The sequence below is a fragment of the Erinaceus europaeus genome, chromosome 2 (assembly GCF_950295315.1).
Source record: "Erinaceus europaeus chromosome 2, mEriEur2.1, whole genome shotgun sequence".
Taxonomy (NCBI): Eukaryota; Metazoa; Chordata; class Mammalia; order Eulipotyphla; family Erinaceidae; genus Erinaceus; species Erinaceus europaeus.
The window spans coordinates 160191284-160208878 of record NC_080163.1 but is presented as its reverse complement, the minus strand read 5'-3'; the positions used below and the strand labels follow the sequence as shown (position 1 = coordinate 160208878).

General features: G+C 42.8%; 1 protein-coding gene across 1 annotated transcript in view; it reads right to left on the bottom strand.

The window, feature by feature from the left end:
* BRD7 (bromodomain containing 7) overlaps window positions 1–17595 on the bottom strand; it is a 59123-nt gene that overhangs the window by 28459 nt on the left and 13069 nt on the right. Inside the window, exons 3-4 of the mRNA XM_007538424.3 lie at window positions 11824–11953; window positions 11108–11165 (exon numbers count right to left, since the gene is read on the bottom strand). Of these exons, the coding sequence (XP_007538486.1) occupies window positions 11108–11165; window positions 11824–11953 (188 nt within the window). The remainder of the gene's footprint in view (window positions 1–11107; window positions 11166–11823; window positions 11954–17595) is intronic.

The window sequence follows — 17595 nt, the reverse complement described above, 5'->3', positions numbered from 1 at the left end:
AGTGTTGGTACTGTTATCTGGGTATTTAGCATAGGTGTTTCTAGTATTGACAGGGCTAAGAACTACTGCTCTATATGACTAAGTCACTTGTATGAATAGTTTTCTCAGAAAGTTTAAATACCAATTTAAAAAATTGAAATAATCATAGCAATTTTATTTTATTTATTAAATCCTGTCAGTGACTTAAAATATAATCACAAATTTCAAAAGTTATTGATCATGTGCTGAGCCCAGTGGTAGGTGCTGGGAAATTATGCCGATGCAGTCACATCTGCCATGTTGTCTCCTCAGGCTACTGCTAGTTCCCGTGAGAGTTGGGACATTCTCAGAGTGCCTGTTCCGCCATGTTATGCCCTCAGGGCATTGTCTATATCCCCACGATATCTGGAGTGCTTTGGTTACTCCTCCCCCCTCCCATTCTCACGAGAGTTATCATCCTATCCTGGAGTGCTATGGTTACTCCTCCCCCTTCTCATTCTCGCAAAAGCTGCTCCTATAAAAGCCTTTCTTCTTCCACACCTCTCTCTCTTGCCAGCGCTTCACTCTGGTGTTCAGACGCAGGAAAGGTTGCTGCGTGAGGCGGCCATTTTCGCTACCTCCACGTGGCCCAACCTGCTTCTCTAGCACCCAACTCTGAGGTGCCAGAGCAAATAAAGATTTGTGTTTCCTCTTCACTCCGGACCTTCTCTCTCTCATCTCCGCAGCCCGCGCTCAACAACATCTGGCGCTCAACGTGTCCCACACTCACACCCAGCCTGAGGTCCAGAAAGGCCGCCCAGACACAGGTAAGTGGCATCTGCCCGCCTCTGTGGCCCCGTGTTTCCCTCCACCATGGGAATTTTTTCGTTTTATGAGGAGGTGTCCCAGTTATTATCTCCTGCCCTGGGACAGATTTGCGCTCTCACAGACGGTTTAATTTTCGCTACCGCTTGGATTTTTATAACTGTGGTTGCCACTTACAAGATATGTACAACGTGGTCTGCCATGAGGATAAGTGACCTTGAGGCTGAGATACGAGAGTTAAAGCACATGTGCTTAAGACTCAGACACCCTCAGCAATCAGCAGATAGACCCAGAACTTCCGTTCCCACAGACACGTACACTTGGAAGCTCCTCCTCCCACCCCGCCCCCTGCCGCCCAGGGTTCAGCTTCTCCTGAGATACAAGAGTTAAGAGATATGTGCTTACAACCTAAACGCCCTAAGCGATTTGCAGTCAGCACCCAAACTTCTGTCCCTGCAGACACGTGCTCCGTTCCTTCTGCGGCTTCCATGACCCCTTCACCCGCTGTCCCTGCAGACACGTGTTCAGTTCCTTCTGTGGCAGACACGTGTTCAGTTCCTTCTGCTTCTCTGGCCCCGCCCCGATTCCCCTGAGGTTTCTGGTTCTCTAGCCCCTCCTCCTACCACCCCGGGTTTGGCTTCCCCTGAGGCTTCTGCTTTTCTGACCCCACCACCTGCTGATACATCATCATTAAGAGACCTAGTGGCTGAGGTACGGAAGTTAAAGGCAGCATTTAAGGACTTTAAACTATGTGCAGTCCACCCCAAGAGCTCCGTCCCCGTAGATATGTGTGCAGTTTCCCCTGCGGCCACTACAGCAGTTTCCACGGCACCTTCCACTTCTGTAGCTCCCTCTCCCGTGCCATCAGACCAAATCCACACCTTCCTGGTAAATGTGGCCCCTTCTGAACAAAACACTCAGCCGTGGCAGCCATACTCCTCTAAGAAATAGGAGCACTCAGTCAAGCGGTCAGGGAGGATGGTTTGCATGCTCCATGGACCAAGTCCGTTTTAAGGAGTTTTTACCACCATCTTAACACGCCTCAAGATTGGAAAGATCTGGCTCGTGCTGCACTCCCAGACCCCCTCTACCTACAGTGGAAGGCATGCTTCCGCAATGAGTGCTCTAGACAGTCGCAGGAAAATAGTAACAAACAGGTAGAATGGGATTCTGATGCTTTGTTTGGAGAAGGAGCTTATGAATCTGGAGCTCAGCAGGCAGAAGCCAGGTTTCCAACCGGTTATTTTGAACAGGTACACATCTGCGCAACACAAGCATGGGAAAGGGTGACCCCACCCAATGTAGATTCGTCAGTTCCCATTAACTCTCTTCGCCAAGGCACTGATGAATCATTAGCGAGCTTCATCTCAAGGGTGAAGACAAGTTTAGAGAGAAAGGTTTATAATCCTGACGTCCGCTCACTATTCCTGCGCTCTATTGTCTGGGAAGGCATGATACCACAATTCCGTCAGGCATGCCTTAATCTTAAATACCTACACCGAGATAATTGGATTTTAGCGACACAGGAACTTACATCAGGCAGTTATGGAGCATCCGCTACGACACAGGTTTATGCAGTTACCCCACGTAATCAAAACGGGGCCTGCTTTCAGTGCGGTTGCCAAGGACATTAGAGTAACCAATGTCCTGATAAGCTGCGACCACGCCTCCAGTCAGGGAAACCCCGCCTCCAGTTAGAGTGACCACGCCTCCAGTCAGAGCAACCCCGCTTTCAGTCAGGGAGCCAGAGGCCACGTACTGTTTGTCCAAGATGTCCTAAAGGGTTTCACTGGAACAGAGATTGTTGGTCCAAATTTCATAAAGATGGCACGTCCCTGAATGGTACAAATTCGGGCCTGAGATTTTGTGGACCACTCCTGTTTTAGAACGAGGTCACCCTTCTATGACAGTAAAGATTGGCAATATTCCTTTTAAATTTTTGATTGACACGGGGGCAGCAAAGACGATTTTAAGGCAAGAAGAGGTTCCCCAAGATTGGGAACTCATCTCTGGACCCAGTTTACATGGAGTAGGAGGGGTGACCCAATCATTTCGCACACGAGATTCGCTCATGTGGGAAGACCCAGAAGGTTCTACCGGACACTTCCGCCCTTTGGTATCTAGTATTAGCACCAACCTATTGGGCTGGGATACTCTGGAATGTCTTGATGTTAGGATATCCACAGATGCCTCTGCAGAGCGTAACACTCGTTCCCGCGAGACAAAGTCTAATCAGCACCCCCAATACTAAATGCCACTGTTCGTAGCCAAACACCCCGCTTAAGCTGGCTTTCTAATGAGCCTGTCTGGGTGGAACAGTGGCCTTTACCTAGGGATAAGCTAGAAATTTTAAAAGAGCTCGTCCGAGAGCAGTTGTCCTTGGGACACATTCGTCATTCTCGAAGCCCATGGAATACTCCTGTCTTTGTGATTAAAAAGTGCTGGGGAAAATGGCGCCTCCTCCAAGATCTCCATGCAGTTAATAAAACCACGCAGGTCTGGGGCTCCCCCCAAAGGGGTTTGCCTCTTGCTTCTGCAATTCCCACAGGAATTCCAATTATAGCTATTGATATACAAGATTGTTTTTTCTCTATTCCCTTGCATCCGCAAGATTGTAAACGTTTTGCCTTCTCTGTTCCTTCTATTAATAACGCCAGCCCTGCTGACAGATTTGAATGGGTGGTGCTGCCCCAGGGTATGGCCAATAGTCCTACAATTTGTCAAGAGGCTGTTAAATCTGCCCTTGTCCCATATATTAATAAGGGCCTTAATGTTTTTCATTATACAGATGATATTTTAATATGGGGAAAATCAGATACAGATCTCTATGCCTTACATGATTTTCTCATTCCTGCATTAAAGAAAAGCGGCCTTAATGTAGCCCCTGAGAAGATACAGCTAATCCCTCCAATATCTTTCTTAGGTTCAGAGATTTCTTTAATGCAAATTCGTCCCTTAAAACCTAATGTCACCTTTCCTTCTAACCTTACTCTTGCTTCTTTACAAAGTTTTCTAGGAAATTTAAATTGGCTTAGGCAGTATCTCTATCTGCCTACAAACTGCCTCCAACCACTGTTTGACCTGTTAAAAGGAAACAAACAGCCCTCTTCAAAACGTAAGTTAACTCCTGAGGCCTCCTCGGCACTGGAAAGGGTTAACAAGGCCCTCCAGGACATGCACCTTGTTCGATTCTCTCCCTCCTCTCTGGTAAACCTTCTAATCTTCAACTCCACCCCAACAGTAGTAGGGGCATTGTGGCAAGACCATGGGGTTCTTGAGTGGCTTCACAAGCCAGTAGGAGAAACTCCAAGACTCCTCACTGAGATAGACGCGTTAGCATTTCATGGTTCACCAAGGGAGAAATAGGTCTGTGCAGGTCTTAGGGAAAGAACCGGATTTAATTATTCTGCCCTTTTCTCTCACAGATACAGAGTGGCTCATACGCCATCATTCCCGCTTTGCCATAAGCTTCATGGGGTTTCCAGGACAAATAGATAACCATTTTCCTTCTAATAAATTGATAGCTTCTTTACCTCTTCTGCCTCTACTAGCACCTAAACTTTTCTCTCAAGATCCCATTCCTTCTGCTCCTACAGTCAGTATTTACTGATGGTGGAAAAAAGGGAGCTGCTGCCCTTATATATTACCCAGACAAACAATCTCCTAAACCTCTCTTTACTGAGCTTCCTGAGAATTCCCCTCAGTACAAAGAACTTTATGCTGTTTTCCTTGCATTAAAAGCTGTACCAGAATCCTTCAACCTTTTTTCTGACAGTGTGTATACTGTTAACTTACTCCCATGGCTTGCTCGTTCTTATGTGAAAATTGATGACAACCCACTTTCCCCTCTCTTGATTCAAATTACCTCTATGCTCTGTTCTCGAACCCAACCACTATATATTCAGCACCTTCGTTCCCACAGCCCTCTTACTGGTGCCCTGTCCGAAGGGAAGGCTGCAGCTGACTGCCTTGACTCCACAGGAGCTCTCCTAGTCTCTGTCTCTGATCCTGCTGACTTTCATTCCCTAACCCATGTTAATCTTAAAGGCCTTCGAGCTCGACTTCCTGATGTTCCTTTACCACAGTTGAAACATATCCTCGCTACATGCTCTTCTTGTGCAAGTCTCATAAAGACACCTGCTATTCAGACTCTTGGTGTTAACCCCCGAGGTTTAAAAGCTAATGCTATTTGGCAAATTGATGTCACCCACATACCAAACTTTGGCAAACAAAAATATGTGTTTGTCTCAATTGATACCTTTTCTAAATTTATGTGGGCAACAGCTCAGACAGGAGAAAGCTCTAAAAAGCTTATAAGCCATATGCTCTCCTGTTTTGCTGTGATGATGAGCTTACCTCTTCAAGTGAAAACTGACCGTGGACCAGCGTTTACCAGCAAACAATTTAAAGATTTTTGTTCCCTCTGGAACATTACTCATACCACAGGCATTCCCTATAATCCACAGGGACAAGGCATTGTCGAGAGGGCCCATCAAACCCCTAAGGCTCAATTAAATAAAGATAAAGAAGGAATGTACCCCCCCCCCAATATCCAGCTAGCAAAAGCCTTAACTACGTTAAATCTCTTTAATATTTACAATAGCTCGGACTTACCTCCTATTATTCTTCACTGGCAAACACCATCTACTCTCCCATCTATTAAGGTCAAATGGAGAGACCCACTCGATAAAATTTGGAAAGGGCCTGACCCTCTATTGACCACGGGAAGAGGTTTTGCATGCATTTTCCCTCATAATTACTCTAAACCTGTCTGGGTTCCTGCCCGCCATGTCCGACAATACCCTCATGATGGCACTGTTATCCCTGAAGAACAAGAAATACAAGAGGACTAGATGCAGGATACATCCCAGGATCCATAATATGACATGGCAGAACCTACAAAAGTTGGCTCACAGAGCCCTCTCTCCTACCCCTTTCCTGAATGTCTTATATTATGACTGGCCAGTTGTGTTTTGTGAGTGAGTGTGTTGAATGACCAAAAATTTTTGTATGACCCATCTGCTCAGAGTACTCTAAATGTTAAAACCATTGTCACTAAAATGCATTAACTCTCTAAGTAAACTGAGTCTGCTTATAGTCCAAAGTCAATTATAGTAAACCTCTAACTTGTTACAAGTTTTATTATTTTTTTTCACAAGTAAGTGAGTACAGCTATCAAGCCTTCATATGAAGAATCATCTGTTCATATGGTAAGGTAGTAAACTGTAAGAAGTTCCTCCATATCCAACCTATGTGAATTAACAACATTCACATATTCTTGTAAACTTAACTGGGGTATCTTGTCTTGCCACCATAAGCCTTTGTCAGCCAACAATTTAAAGATGTTTCCCTTTATAACATCACCCATGCCACAGACATCCTTTACTACCCCCAAAGACAAATGGCTGTTCCCCTGGACATCACATCCACTGACTGCTTCCCTTAGACTTAAGATATGATCCCACCTCTTCATACAATAGATACATTCCCCCTTCCTTACCTGTCTACCCTTAGTTGTAGGACCCTAGTTTGTTTTACTTCTTCTGCTCACAATAGGTCCTATAATTCCTTTTTTCAACATTTTAATTTATTTATTAATGAGAAAGAGAGGAGGAAAGAGAAAGAACCAGATATCTTTCTGGTACACATGCAGCCAGGGATCGAACATGGGATCTCACATTCGAGAGTCTAACGCCTTGTCCACTGCGACACCTCCCAGACCATGGTCCTATAATTCTTAACAAGCTCATGGCCTTTTTGCGGCAACAGATTGATGCCATAAAGATGCAACCTATACAAACTCACTATCATAGGCTGGACATGGCAGAATATTGAGTTGCTGTGGAGGATTTGCCCCCCTCCATCAGAACATCCACCATATAGAGGGCTGGCTAGCCAATGACGGGTAAGAGGAAACTAGCGCTATCCAGTCAACCTAAGACAGGGCACCTGGTACTACTGGGCAAAAATGACCAGGTGTTCCAATGACGGGTAAGATGGAAGGCTGATCCCCAACCTAAGACAGGCACAGTCCACCCTGCCACAAAACAAAGTCCGCAAAACATCAAAACATGACATAAGACAGGGGGACATGTGGGGAGCCACATGTGCCCTCAAGGTTGCTATTGGCATGGCCATAGAGTTTATGTTAAAAGATAGTTCCTGGGAACCGGGCGGTGGTGCAGCGGGTTTAGCGCAGGTGGCGCTAAATGCAAGAACTGGCTTGAGAATCCCAGTTTGAGCCCCCGGCTCCTCACCTGCAGGGGAATCACTTCACGGGCGGTGAAGCAGGTCTACAGGTGTCTCTCTCTCCCCGTCTTCCTCTCCTCTCTCCATTTCTCTCTGTTCTATCCAATGACCACAATATCAGTAATAACAACAATATAATTACATACAATAAAACAACCAGGGCAACAAAAGGCAAGATAACAAAAAAAAAAAAAAAAAGGGATAAGATAGTTCCCGCTTCCCTACACCTTAGAGTCTTTGTTAAAAGATAAGTTCTTTTTCCCCATGAATCACCCAGGACCTTCCAGATAACGGCTGACTACCATGACAAATAATATAAAATATAATCATAAATGAATAGGAAAGATACATCCCCCAATACTCAGTTGGTCAAGGCACCAAACCTCTTTTTCTATAAAGCATTCAAATCAGATGCCCTGCTAACCACGAGAAGCAGATTGTTTGTGTTTCTTCCACAGGAATCCCAGAAAAAAAACATCTGGACCCCTGCACACCCTGACATCACCCACTAGATGGCATGACTACAGTGGCAACCCCCCCAAAACCCCTAGATGTCACCTGACGCGATCTGAAGAACCTGATTCACAGACTCCAAGGACAGAACTTTTTTTACTGCCTGTCTGCCTTTCCTGCTTCTGCTTTGACCTGTCACGTTTTGGCGGTTTTCTCCACAGAAAAGCAGAATTCCAGAGGTTGACCTTCCTCATGCAGCATTTCATCCCCTGCCATTTCTCCCCCTAGTCGCCTACTTTGGACTGAGACTTTTATTGGACTTGCTGGTATACCCTTTGGACACTTTAGACAATTTTACAGCAGCTTTCTTCCCTTCACGTTGCTGGTTTTTCATAGACTGACCCTGAGTAGTTCACAGACTTTACACACTGTTGCCCTGGGCATTAGATAAAAGGAAAGGGGGAGATGCTGGGAAATTATGCCGATGCAGTCACATCTGCCATGTTGTCTCCTCAGGATACTGCTAGTTCCCGCGAGAGTCGGGACATTCTGGGAGTGCCTGTTCAGCCATGTTGTGCCCTCAGGGCATTGTCTATATCCCCCCGCGATATTTGGAGTGCTTTGGTCACTCCTCCCCCCCTCCCATTCTCACGAGAGTTATCATCCTATCCTGGAGTGCTCTGGTTACTCCTCCCCCTTCTCATTCTCGTGAAAGCTGCTCCTATAAAAGCCTTTCTTCTTCCACACCTCTCTCTCTTGCTGGTGCTCCACTCTGGTATTCAGACGCAGGAAAGGTTGCTGCGTGAGGCGGCCATTTTCGCTACCTCCACGTGGCCCAACCTGCTTCTCTAGCACCCAACTCTGAGGTGCCAGCGCAAATAAAGATTTGTGTTTCCTCTTCGCTCCGGACCTCCTCTCTCTCATCTCCGCAGCCTGCGCTCAACAACATCTGGCTCAACAACAGTAGGTACTGATGATACACTTTTATCTCATCCTCAGAAACATCATTCAGGGAGCTGATACCCTCAAACAGAGGGGAGGACACTGAGGCTCAGAATGGTCACACAACTTATTCTAGGCCATACATCTGATAAACATAGAACTGGAACATAGAAGTTTGTTCTTTCTCATGGGATGTCTCAACAGTGAAACAAAACTACTGAGGATAAGCAATAATACCCAGTATGAATGGCATACATCTTTATGTGTGCTATCCATAGCAGTTACTGTGAGAATAACACTAATCAATCCCGGATGACCTTTATGGAAAGCATTATTTACATACTTTGAAAGAAACCATTTTAATGTAGGTTCCCACTTGGTTATTTTGATTTTGCCTTCTCTTCTTAAAAAAAAAAAAAAAAAAAAAACAAGAGCACTGGGGTCGGGTGGTGGTGCACCTAGCAGAGTGCACCTGTTACAATACACAAGGTCTTGGGTTCCAGCCCCTGGTCTCCACCTACAGGGAAAAAGCTTTGCGAGTGGTGAAGCAGTGCTGTGGGTGTCTCTCTCTATTTTACCCTACCTCCTTGATTTCTGGCTTTCTCTATCCAATAAATAAAGAATATTTTTGAAAAGCACAGCTTAGCTCTGGCTTATGCTAGTGTTACAGTTTAAACCTGGAGACCTCGAGTCTCAGGCATGAGACATTATGCCATCTTCCAGCCCTTTACTTGGCTTTGACCAAAGTGTTATTATTAAACTTAATCAACTACATTTTTTGTAAGCGTTACACTAAATCCTAGTGCTTGGATGACTCATCCAACTATTAAGGCTACTCAAAATAATGTGGCTCTAGGTTCTAATTATTCCTCACATATTCCAGTAAAACGAACACTCTTGAACTAAAAAAAAAACAAAAAACTTGAGTGGACTTTTTTGGGTGTCACTACTGAGGCCTTACCACTCTGGGCTTTTTCAGACAGAAAGAAACCATAGTACTGGACTTCCTCCAAGGTGGCGGTGGTGGTGATAGAGAGTGTCTGTCTCTCTGTCTCTCCCTTCCTCCCTCTCTCTGGCTTTAATCTGGGTTGAGCATATGACAAAGCAGGCTAAAAAGTCTTTTTGTTGAGGGGAAATTATCAACTCAAATCCTGATCTTATGTTACAAGAATAAAAACACATAAGCTCTATAGAGGAAGTGGGAGATTCCTGTTGTCTTAGGGTTTAAGAAGACAATAGATAGTTATTTCAATAATCACACTGTTTCACAATTGGGTTAACTTTGAAATCCCAGAGCCCTTCCCCACTAGGGAAAGAGAGAGACAGACTGGGAGTATGGATCGACCTGTCAACGCCCATGTTCAGTGGGGAAGCAATTACAGAAGCCAGACATTCAACCTTCTGCATCCCACAATGATCTTGGGTCCAAACTCCCAGAGGGTTAAAGAATAGGAAAGCCATCAGGGGAGGGGATGAGATACGGAGGTCTGGTGGTGGGAACAGTGGGAAGTTGTACCCCTCTTAGCCTATGGTTTTTTCAGTTTCCTTTTTATAAATAAAATTTTTTTAAAAAAGAGTAAAAACACAGATGAAGTACTCCATTAGTATACACCTTGAGATCTGAGATTAGCAATGAATGATTTATTCAAGTGTAAAGACAAAAGGTATAATTTTCTGCTACTTTGTATCACCAAAAAGGGAGAGGGGTCACTATTTTCTGACCTTAGCTATACAGTATTAAGGTTTACTTTCAGAAAAATTATCACGATGTATTCCAGGTTGATATCCAAGTACAACCAGGTAAGAATAATACAGACATTTTTGAGTTAAAAATCCTAATACTGAATAAAGAGAGGTAGTAACAGAAATATTTTACTTTTTTGATCAGAGTACCACTCAGCTCTGGCTGTTGCCAGGATCAAACCAGAATTTTTTTCATGCAAGTCCTGTTTGCATGAAACTTGATGCAAACTTCCCTAGCCCAAAAGAAATATCTAGTCCTTTTCATTACTTTGTATTAATGAATGTACCCATGAGAGAGAACCAGAGCCCTGTCCTGCCACATGCAGTGCTAGGGACTTGAACCTGGGAGCTCATGTACACACGCATGTTAGCCAATCATCTGCTGTGTCATCTCCTGGGCCACAAAATAAATATTCTAGTAAGGATTTATTCTTTTTTTCCCTTTGAAGAAACTAGCCTGGGTTTAATAAAGATATTGGAATTTTAAGAACAAATTTCTGAATTTTAAGAGTGGGTCACAAATCCTATTTATGTTATCTTGCTTCTTCCTCGAAATTTAATAATTTTTGAATATCCAGTCAATGCATACACAAATCTACCTGTAGCAATATAAAAATATATGCATTATTTATTTTTTGTTTAAAGCTTTAGTACTAGCTATCACTTTAGATTAAAGAGGAATGTGCCATTAAAAGTATTATGTTAATACTTTTCAAGTTGCCAGTTAAAACAAACCAAAGAAGAACAACTAAAAGTGATTTTCTTGGGGTATTTTTATTGCCAGACAAAATATTTCTCATTCTGCTATAAAATTAAGTATATATGGATTGAGACCATAAAATGTGGCTGAAAAATAATAAAAAGTTGAGAAGTGGTTTGATCATACACATTGCCCATTGTAATTTCTATGTTATAAGAACACTGGAAAAAACATTACCTCTGCAATTGTCTCATCAGTTGACTCAAAGCTTCTTGAAGGGGTGTCTGTTCTACTTCTAAAGCAAAAGGAAAAGTGGGTGTCAAAAAGAAATATTCTAGAGAGTACTGTTTTTAGCTCAGCCTCTGACTTATCTCTATCAATCATTAAATGCCATAGAGAAATTTATTTTATAAAAGTTATTAAGAAAACAAATTCAAAACTGAAGTTCATTTACATCTCTTATACAGTTAGAAAAATAAGAAATCTTAAAACCTTTAAAATCTTAAAGTTAGTTCAGGATCTGGAACATGATGGCAGAGGAGGACCTAGGTGGCAGTGGTGGGGTTTAGACTGTTATGTGGAAAAACTGAGAAATGTTACACACGCACCAACTACAGTATTTTACTGTTGACTGTAAACCACTAATTCCCCCAGATAAAGGGAACAAAATCTTCAAGAGCTAAAAACAGCACGTTCTCTGGTAATTATTTTTTATTTGATAGGACAGAGAGACAGTGAGAGGAGACAAAAGAGGGAAAGAAAGACAGACACCTGTAGACTTGCTTCAGTGCTCATGAAGCATCCCCCCATCCCCCTGCAGGTAGGGAGCGGGGGTTCAAACCTAAGTCCTCGCTCCTGGTTAGATGTGAGCTTAACCAGGTGTGCCACCACCCAGCCCCACCTTGGGCTATTTCTCTTAAAATCATTTCAAAGCAATTTATAGTTATTCCAACCTTCTTGTTTGGCTAAAGAGCTTGCAAGAGGCTTCTCTGGAGGCAGGTCTAATCTCACAGGGATTTGACACTGGAAGTCTTTTTCTGCATCATTCTCCACTCGATCCCGATCTCGCTTCTTTTTATCCTCCTAGATGGAATACAGGAAGATGATTTAGAAATATTTCAGAATCAGTGCTTTTAAAATAAACTGTTTTTTTTTTTGTCATTACCAAAGGTTCCAATAGTCTGGGCTGACTTTTTTAGGCAGAGAGAGAGGGAGGGAGGGAGGGGGAGAGGTAGAGAGAGAGAGGGAGAGAGAAGGAGAAAGGGGAAGAGGGAGGGAGGGAAAGGGAGAGAGAGATAATCAGAGAGAGGAGATAGTATTAAAGCTTCCTGAGGAATATCTGGGGTTTAAATTTGGGTAGTGCAAATGGGAAAACATGCACGCACTCAGCTGAGCTATCTTGTAGTCCCTTTCAAACAAAATCATCTTAATTTCAGTAGGGGGACAATGATACCATTGAAAAGGGAAGTATTTTCTTAAGGATGAAATTTACATGCATTCTATTGCCATCTACTGGAAGAGGAGAGAATAACATGTTCATAAAGGGGGACAAGTGCTTTTAGATGCAAGAACAGTTAATTAGGGGGAAAATCATTACAGAAGTAATACAATATAGCTAGGAATAAAACTAACCAAAGGTGCTCAGTATCTCTTGGGGAAAAAATTAAAAAATATTACTGAAATCTGAATAAAGCAGTGTACCATGTTCATGTATTGGAAGGCAATCTTCTCCAAAGAAATTCATAATTAGAATGTAACACCAATAAAATCAATAAAAAAAAAGAATTTTCCATGGAATTTAGTAGTCAACCATCATGAAACTAGCCCTGGCCCTAGAGGGAGGAGATGACTAAAGATTGATAACCTGGGTAGAATTTAACTCCAGCAGTCAATATGCCAAAACTGAATCTGGGAATAAGATGGCAGCTGCGTTCTATGAGATTTAGATTTAGACCCCTTTCAAACAATAAATATCTGAAACCCAGTATGAACGATGTTCCTGGAGGATGCTTTGGGAGCTACAGATTGGGGTGGAGGGGACGACTTAGGGGCTTTTAATCTTTCTTCTGTTGCCCCTAAATTTAGCTCCTGGTTTTCTCTGCCCTCTTCCACTTCCACCAGTAGAAAAAGTTGACACTCTCTGAAAGGCAGGGGTGGGGCAGCAGTCATGTGAGTTAACAAACTCCCATCTCTGGTGTGAGTGTGGTGGCAGGCAGTGTGCCCTCACTCAGCTTTAAACCAGCACCCCAGGTGGTTCTTCTCTCCCTGAGACAAGATGCCCCTACGAGAGGAGAGACATCTAGGTAGTCTGGGGGCCATCTGGCCATTTTTATCTAAGAGTTAAAAGCTGGCTGCTCCTCATTGTAGTGACTAAAGACATTGTTGATTCTTTTGTAAAGGGAAACAGCTCAAGTAGGTACGGTGTCTGAGAGGGTGAGTAATTCAATATATTTTAAATAAGCCTTGGTCTCTGAACTCAGGTTCTGGGTTTGGCATGCCTCTACTCAGAGGAGGTCATGGTTTGGGCTCTCTTTAAAGGAGGCCATGCTCTGCCTCTCTCTCCTTGGAGTGGGAGGGATCATGATTTGGCCTTCCTCTCAAGAGAGGAGTTTTGGTCTGGCTAGGTACTGGGTTTGACTCCCTAGATCTTGGGTTAGAATTCCAAGAAAACCCTGGGTGATGAGTTCTAGTCCCAAATCCTCCCATGTCTTGAGTTAAAGGCCCATGAATAAGACAACACAACAGGAGTACCTGCAGACACATTTTGAACTTGAGTTCCCTGTTGATAACTCCTTAGAGGATGCTGGCCTATTTTAAAAAAGCTGTGAATTCTTGGCCCCGTGAAATAGCTCACTTGGATAGTGAGCAGTTTTGCCACATAGGTGACCTTGGCCTCAGCCTGGTCCTCTTCATACTGAATGAAGCTTTGGTGCTGTGGTCTCTTTCACTCTCTCTTAACTGTGTGTTTGCTTCACTCTGATAATTAAAGAATGAGTTACAGACCGGTTCTTAATCATTGCTTTCGGAATTTACTAGTGAACTGCTTTATTATTTATTGTATTCAACCTTCTTCTGCAATATAGTTATTGTAGGATATATTTGCTTATAAATAAGCCATTTAGGGGATGGGGAGATAGCATTATGATGCAAAAAAGACCTTCATGCCTGAAGCTGAGGTCCCAGGATCAATCCCCAGCACCACCGTAAGTTAGAGCTGAGCAGTGCTCTAGTCTCTCTCATTAAAATAAATAACAAATTTAATAGTCAGTATGCATATAAATGCACAAATATACAAAAATTTGCTATGTCGATTGATAAGTTATACATATGCAAACATATGCAACAACTTGTTCAATACCCTGTTTAGTAACTCTCATGTCCTAGGTAATCATTTAGGAACTAGAGTTACAACAATGACAAAAAAGCCAAAACATTTGTTTTTGCTGACCTTGCAGAACTTGTATCCCTGTGTGGAGACCAAAATAAGATAAATGAGCAAAATATCAATACATTAGCAAGTGATTTACTATTAACTAATCAATGTTATACATATCAGCAAGCAATTTAACACTATGTAAGGGAAAAGTTAGAGCACTGGGAATTACATCAAATTTAACAGAGGTTTATTAGTTTTGGGTATTATAGCAAATCATCACAAAGTTAACAACTTTATGAATTGAAGAGTTCACAATAGAAATGTACAGTTATGGGGACTTACAGGGCCATATAAACCCTGTGTGAAATGGGTCTCAAGAAGGCAATTGCAAAGTTAGTGACAGAGGTATTCAACCATTAAGTTTAGAGAGAGAGAAGAGATTCAAGAACTAAGAACACTGGGGTACTCTGGCTGGAGAACAGAAGACAGAACACTAAAACCAAGGTATTGACCGACTACATTCTAGATACTCTACGTAAGGGGGGATTATTATGGCTCATGGCCTTATTCCTCTGTCGTCAAAACCACCAATGCGGCTCTTTCTCCAACTGTCATATTCCCTGACCTTCTGCTTCTGCCTTGCTCTTCTACTTTTAATTACCCTCTCCTGCTTTCAATTTAATGGGCCAACCTGCACAGTACAGTGCAGATTTGAAGGTCAGTCAATTAACAAAATTAACTCCACATAGACTTAATTTCTTTTTCAGGGAAATCCCACATTTCACCTGGAGGGAAAAAAAAAAAAAGAATGAATGGCAGTTTGCAGTGCCTTGAAGGTCACATCAAAAGCAGAAAACTGACTTTTATCCTGAGATTAAAAAGATCTATAAAATTTTAAGTAATACTGATAGTTTTTAAGAGATTACACTACCGTTTTGTAGATGGACAGAGTCAAATGAAAGTCAATCACAAGGTTAAACAGTAGTCTCTAGAGATGATGGAGGTCTGGCACACAGTGGATACACAGTGAGTAGTAGCTGGATTCTGGCTTGATGTCAAGTGCAGACACCTGCTGAGTTTTGCTCATGGGCTGCAGCTGTCGTGTAAAATAGGTAAGGAAAACTCACTTGTATTTAGTACTTGGAATTCACTTGCCTTTTAACAAGATGAGTAAAATTAAAGGGGGGGGGGAGTGGACAGCACACACACAGAGGATGTTGACATTGTTTTTGTTTTTCATTCTGTCTTTATTAGGAAGTAACATTAGGAGTTTGTCTGGGACATTTGGCTAAGTTATAAATATTATGATAGCAGCTAAATAAATGACTCTAGAATTCAAAGTAAGATATAAACAGTAAATAGTAACAGTGTATGATTTTCAAAGGCAATTGCAAAGTCAGTGATAGAGGCATTCAACCATTAAGCTGAGAGAGAGAGAGATTCAAGAACTAAGAATACTGGGGCCCTCTAGCTGGAGATCAGAAGAACACATACAAACCAATGAGAAAGAAGTATTTCTCTAAACCCAGGGGTGGGGTGGCAAGAAGAGGGTGTCCCTTCCTGTCCACTGTGATGGGTGGTAATGGGTTTTGATGGGCAGTGCCTCAGGGCACAGAGCTTAAGAACCACAGCAAGGGGGGGGGGTCCCCATCATTGGCAGTGTGGACATTTGATGCTCCCAGCAACCCCTGCAGCTGACTCCACAGTGGTTTGTTCTACTCTTGGGTTCCAGACAGAACACTGTGGTGTTCCCTGCTGTTTGTTGGCTGTTGTTGCTAGGACAGGACCTAGCTCTGTGAGTGCCAGGTGTCTTTGGCAAGATGGACTGTCCCATGCCTGCCCCTCAGCTGTGACTGAGGTCGGTTCTCAAAACTATGCAGTATTACTTGAAGACAGGATATCAGGTAATATTTCCTATGAATTTCCCATGGGACTTGATAGTATGTGTAGCTTTTGTTGAATTTGTTGCTATTCTCTTGTTTCTATGGTGAGGTGTTCAATCATTTAATCATGAGTGTTTGCTGTAGAACTTCCTATGGCAATCAAAGAAAAAAGTAAAGTACTTAAGAAAAGAAGCCTTGTTCAGAAAGTCTGAAGGCTTAGAGCCAGCTTTAAGGAATGCCAACTGTGGGAAAGATTTATCTCTAAAAGTCTGGAGCCAATCTATGAAGTTAAACAGGTTTAATTGTGAGCATAGTGCTGGAGTACTCTTGTTAGAGAAAGTTAAAGGAAGAAAATTCTAAACATTTCAGATGAGACGAATTGATGATGGTCAGATCTATATAGATAAGGAACCTAGAATAGAAGATCAATCAAATTCCCTCAACTCAAAAGCAGCTAAAGCCAAACCCACCTTCCAAACATGCCAAATGGATGAAGAATGACTATAGAGAATTATACTACAGCAAGGCCAGCAAGATAGCTCACCTGGGAAGATGCCTGCTTTGTCTGGCTCCCACCGCACTGGTGGAAGCTTCAGTGCTCTGGTGCCTTCCCCATTCCCTTTCTGAAAAAAGTCAGCAGCGGCAAGACAACAATTACCATGAGTGAAAATGCTCAAGGTCCACTTTTAGGGGGCCTGAAGGCTGTGTACCTGGTTAAGTGCACATAGTGCCATGTGCAAGGAACTGTACTCAAGCCCCCACTTCCCACCTGCAAAGGAGATTCCTCACTAGTGCAGCAAGCCTACAGGTGGCACTCTCACTCTGATTTTCTTTTCTTCTTCTTCTTTTTTTTTTTTTTTTTAAAACCAGAGCACTAATCAGCTCTAGCTTAAGGTGGTGCTGGTAACTAAATCTGGGACTTTGGAGCCTCAGGCATGAGAGTCTCTTTGCATAACCATTATGCTATCTACCCCCCATTTATATGTCCTATCAAGTAAGAGGGGAAAAAAAAAGAAACAGGAAAGGAAAAAATGGCCACTGGGAGCAGTGGATTTGTAACAAAGGCATGAAGCCCCAGTGATAACTCGGAAGTCAAAAAAGAATACAACCTTTTCTACAAGAAAGGACATGAAAAGTGAGTGAATTTAAAACAGAAAAATGAATCTAGGGGCCAGGCAGTGACACCTGGTAAAGTTCACACGCTAGTCTCAAGCCCTTAGTCCCCACCCGCAAGGAGGAAGCATCACAAGTGCTGTAAGTTTCTCTATCTCCCATCTGAAGACTCCAAAGTAGTTGTGGAACAAGTTCTTGATGGTAAAGAAAACCAGATCAAGTCTCTGAGTGAATACTTGCTAAAGATAAAAGATGGAGTTACTGTACTTGGAGAAGATACAATAGAACATCATTTGGAATTAGAAATGAAGAGTAGACCAGGAAATAGCAATTAACTAAAAGGAGCTGATTCA